Source organism: Periophthalmus magnuspinnatus, chromosome 9 (genome assembly GCF_009829125.3).
Source record: "Periophthalmus magnuspinnatus isolate fPerMag1 chromosome 9, fPerMag1.2.pri, whole genome shotgun sequence".
NCBI lineage: Eukaryota > Metazoa > Chordata > Actinopteri > Gobiiformes > Gobiidae > Periophthalmus > Periophthalmus magnuspinnatus.
In genome coordinates, this window is record NC_047134.1 from 9768919 (window position 1) to 9772928 (window position 4010).

At 48.3% G+C, this 4010-nt stretch overlaps 1 protein-coding gene across 1 annotated transcript; it reads left to right on the forward strand.

Moving 5' to 3' along the window:
• Positions 1 to 913: 913 nt before the first annotated feature.
• Positions 914 to 3738, forward strand: gas1a (growth arrest-specific 1a). Its single transcript, XM_033973085.2, has one exon. It carries the CDS (start codon positions 1367 to 1369, stop codon positions 2153 to 2155), a length of 789 nt encoding a protein of 262 aa, XP_033828976.1. The 5' UTR covers positions 914 to 1366; the 3' UTR covers positions 2156 to 3738.
• The last annotated feature ends 272 nt before the right edge of the window (positions 3739 to 4010 follow it).

Genomic DNA, 4010 nt, shown 5'->3' on the forward strand with positions numbered 1-4010 from the left:
TCACGTCTCCAGCCTAAAGGTACATTCCTGAGATGAGAAACACAAACAGCGCTCTCCTCCTCTGACTTCCTCATCTACCTCCTGCAGAAGCGCTCCTCCTGCTCAAGCGTCAACATGTGGACGATTACACACATGGACACACACACGGACATGCACACACACATCAAACACACCGTGCAGAAGGATGTGTAAAGTGTGTTTAACAGCCTGGTAAACACAGACTTAAACGCATAATAGCAAATAGCATAAATATAAAAGTATAATCAAACTTGTGGATGATATTCTGATTTTATAACAACCACAGCTTGACCTTTTTATGACCCAGCAAAATGAAAATTCTCATTGAAAATTCTCATTTTGCTGGTGGGAAATGCGGTTGAGGTCAACTCTGTCTGCAGAATCTGCAGAAACGACTCCCTCAGAAACCACCGCCTCATGGACCAGATTTCAACAAGTACAAGGATATTGGCTCCTACAAACTATTAAACTCCTGGAAAGAAACGTAAACCTGAGTTTGTTGAGTCAGTGATAAGATACACTTTTCAGAATGACATAACTAAAATATAATGTATTTAGAGCAGCTGGTGGACAGATCCTCTTAATGCAGCAAAACGACACATGGAGCTAAACATGATCTGTTCAGGACTGATGTTTTATCTGTGTTGACTTAAACTGTTATTTACATCACCCCAGTTACATGTTACACCAAACTCGATGTAAGACTTTACTGAGACCATTCTTTTTCCTCTGAGTGTGTATTTAGTGGGAGTTTATTTGCATAAAATTAAAATAAATGTTTCCTGGAAACACAGAGGCTCTGGGAGTTTCTCGGGTGAGTTTAGCCCCTCAACTCCCGCCCCTCACGACGTGGAAACCCACAACAAGTGGCCAACCAATGGGAGCGACTGTGAGAAGTGTGGAGAGGGGGCTGAGCAGCACTCACACAAATGAAAAACGGGGGACTGAGTGAAGACCACTCTGCAGCCCGCAAGCTCCTTGTTTTTCTTCTTTGCGCTGTTTGTTTGCGCTCGTACGACTCGGATCAGCGCGTTAAAGTCGCGCGCGGCCAAAGGCGCTGCGGAGGTGGTGTTTTCAGACAGAGGGAAGGGGAGATGTGAACTGAACACTGCTTTGGTGGAGCTTCGAGCACTGCGATGGAATGAGCTGATCGAAAACTCTGACGAAGTTGTTGGGACTTTACTGCACGCTGCTTCACTCGGTCATGTATGGATAACGGGAGGCCCGCGGTGCTTTTTGGGTCGAATGGAGAAGGTTTGACTCGGGTGTCCCATTCCCAGCCCCACCGGGCCCCGGAGCGAGCCGCTCTCAGGAACAAGCCGCGCGTTGCCTCTGCTGTGAGTGCGTAATGGCAGAGTGTTCTCTGCGGACGCACGGCTCCTTTTGGCCACTCGGCTCTCTGCTCTTCTTATTCTCGTGTTTATTTGTGTTGACGCCGTGTTGTGGCCGCAGACTCATCTGTTGGCAGGCCATGATGAACTGCCAGGCTGAGCCCGAGTGTAACTACGCCTACGAGCACTACACGCGCGCGTGCGGCCCGGTGCTGCTCGGGGAGAGGAGAAAGTGCCCGAGTCACTGCATCTCGTCTTTGGTACAACTGAACCTGACGAAGAACGGCCCCGCGCTGGAGGACTGCAGCTGCGCGCGGGACGCTGCGTGTTTGAAGACGAAACAGGCGATCGAGCCGTGTTTACCCAAGACCACGAGCACGGGCTGCACGGAGGCGCGGCGCCAGTGCCAGAGGGACCAGCAGTGCAGATCCACCATGGAGGACTATCTAAGACACTGTAGTAAACTGTTCAGCGGCGCAGTTTGCACCAACGCCTGTCGCAACGTGATCGCAAACATGCGCAGGATCCCCATCGGTCAGCAGCTGGACACATGTCTGTGCGACGGCACAGAGCGGACCATCTGTGAGTTTGTCAAGGCCAGTATGAAAACTCTGTGCTTTGACTCTCCGCCTGAGCGCGAGGAGAGCAGCGGGTGGATCCGCAGGATGGATCCGGACTCTGAGGACGACGACGATGAGCCTGACGTGGACTATTATCAGAAACCGGACAGTGGAGCGGCTCCCGCGGCTCCGCGCTGCGCCCTCGCTCTGCTGGCGTCCATTTTAGTTGTGTTGGCCCTGGTCTAATCCCCGGGGTCATGACGTGCCCCCGCTTTTGTCCGGATAAAGGGCCATCTCCACCCGGGCCGCTCCGTGACCTGTGGAGTTAAAGCCCCTGGACTGAAGGACGCGCCTTTTGGACAGTGAAGGATCCACAGCACGAGATTTTCTATGCAATGACCCACTCTGTGACCCACTCTGTGACCCACTCTACGACCCACTCTACGACCCACTCTGTGACCCACTCTACGACCCACTCTGTGACCCACTCTACGATCCACTCTACGACCCACTCTGTGACCCACTCTGTGACCCACTCTACGACCCACTCTACGACCCACTCTGTGACCCACTCTACGACCCACTCTGTGACCCACTCTACGATCCACTCTACGACCCACTCTGTGACCCACTCTGTGACCCACTCTACGACCCACTCTGTGACCCACTCTGTGACCCACTCTACGACCCACTCTATGACCCACTCTGTGACCCACTCTACGATCCACTCTGTGACCCACTCTACGACCCACTCTGTGACCCACTCTACGATCCACTCTACGACCCACTCTGTGACCCATTCTACGACCCACTCTGTGACCCACTCTACGACCCACTCTGTGACCCATTCTACGACCCACTCTATGACCCACTCTATGACCCACTCTATGACCCACTCTGTGACCCACTCTATGACCCACTCTGTGACCCACTCTACGACCCACTCTGTGACCCACTCTGTGACCCATTCTACGACCCACTCTATGACCCACTCTACGACCCACTCTGTGACCCACTCTATGACCCACAGGGCCTCACTGCTTCACTTTGCTTATGTGATAAGCTTTTACTGTCTCTCACAGTGGGACTGAGATGTCCACACACACAGAGTGTGTCTCAGAGGCATGTGTCCAACCTGAGCAGACACACACACACACACAAACAAACACACACACTGAGCTCTGCCTCTTACATTTACATCATGGACTGATTTCTACCTGATCAATACCTGATCAATAAGTATTTAATGCTGGAACAGATGAACTTGTAAATACAGTAGAGTTTAAGGAGAAACAGTAATTTATTACCGTAAGATCCAAATGTGCAGCATGTAAATAGAAAAGAGAATTCCAGCTTTAAAGGGAACTTATTTTGTATATTCTCTTCATGGATTATGTACATTGTATATATGTGTATAGAGGGTATAGATTTGTCCAGAGAATCTATGTTTAGGCTATGAGATGATTTATTAAGTACAGCCTAGTGAAAGAAATGTCTAAATCCACTGTACTCGCGCCTTAATGACACACTTTTATAGAAGGCATAATGAAAACTTGAAGATATATTGGGACTGTGAGTTCTGTCGGGTCTGTGCTCAGTGACAGACGCCTTGACCCCAACTAAAAGTCACATAATTTATGATGAGCGTCACCACGGTTACGCTCGTTATGCTCAGAAAACAAAGCTATGTTTTATATCAGATTATTTTAATGACAAAGTGTGGATGATATTTTGACACAAAAGCATTGTATGCTTTTTGTAATGTGGATTTCTAGTTACAAATGTAACAAACACATTTTGCCGTCAAGCAATAAAATATGTTTAAAATACTTTGAAAATTGTTATTTAAAACTGCATAAACTTTTATAAGGTTGATATAAGTTATGAGTGAAGTTTTATGACACAATGCCAATTTGTACAAGTCACAAAGTTTTAAACAGGTAAAACGACACTGTTTGAGGCAGTGTTAGTTATTTATTTTTTGTTTTTTGCAGAGGGCATCACAGTGACGTTAATGACATCACTGTGTGTCTGTTTTTTATGGAGCTTTGTCTTTACTGTGAAGTGTTCTCTAGTGTAGTTTTGCATCTGCTCAAACAGC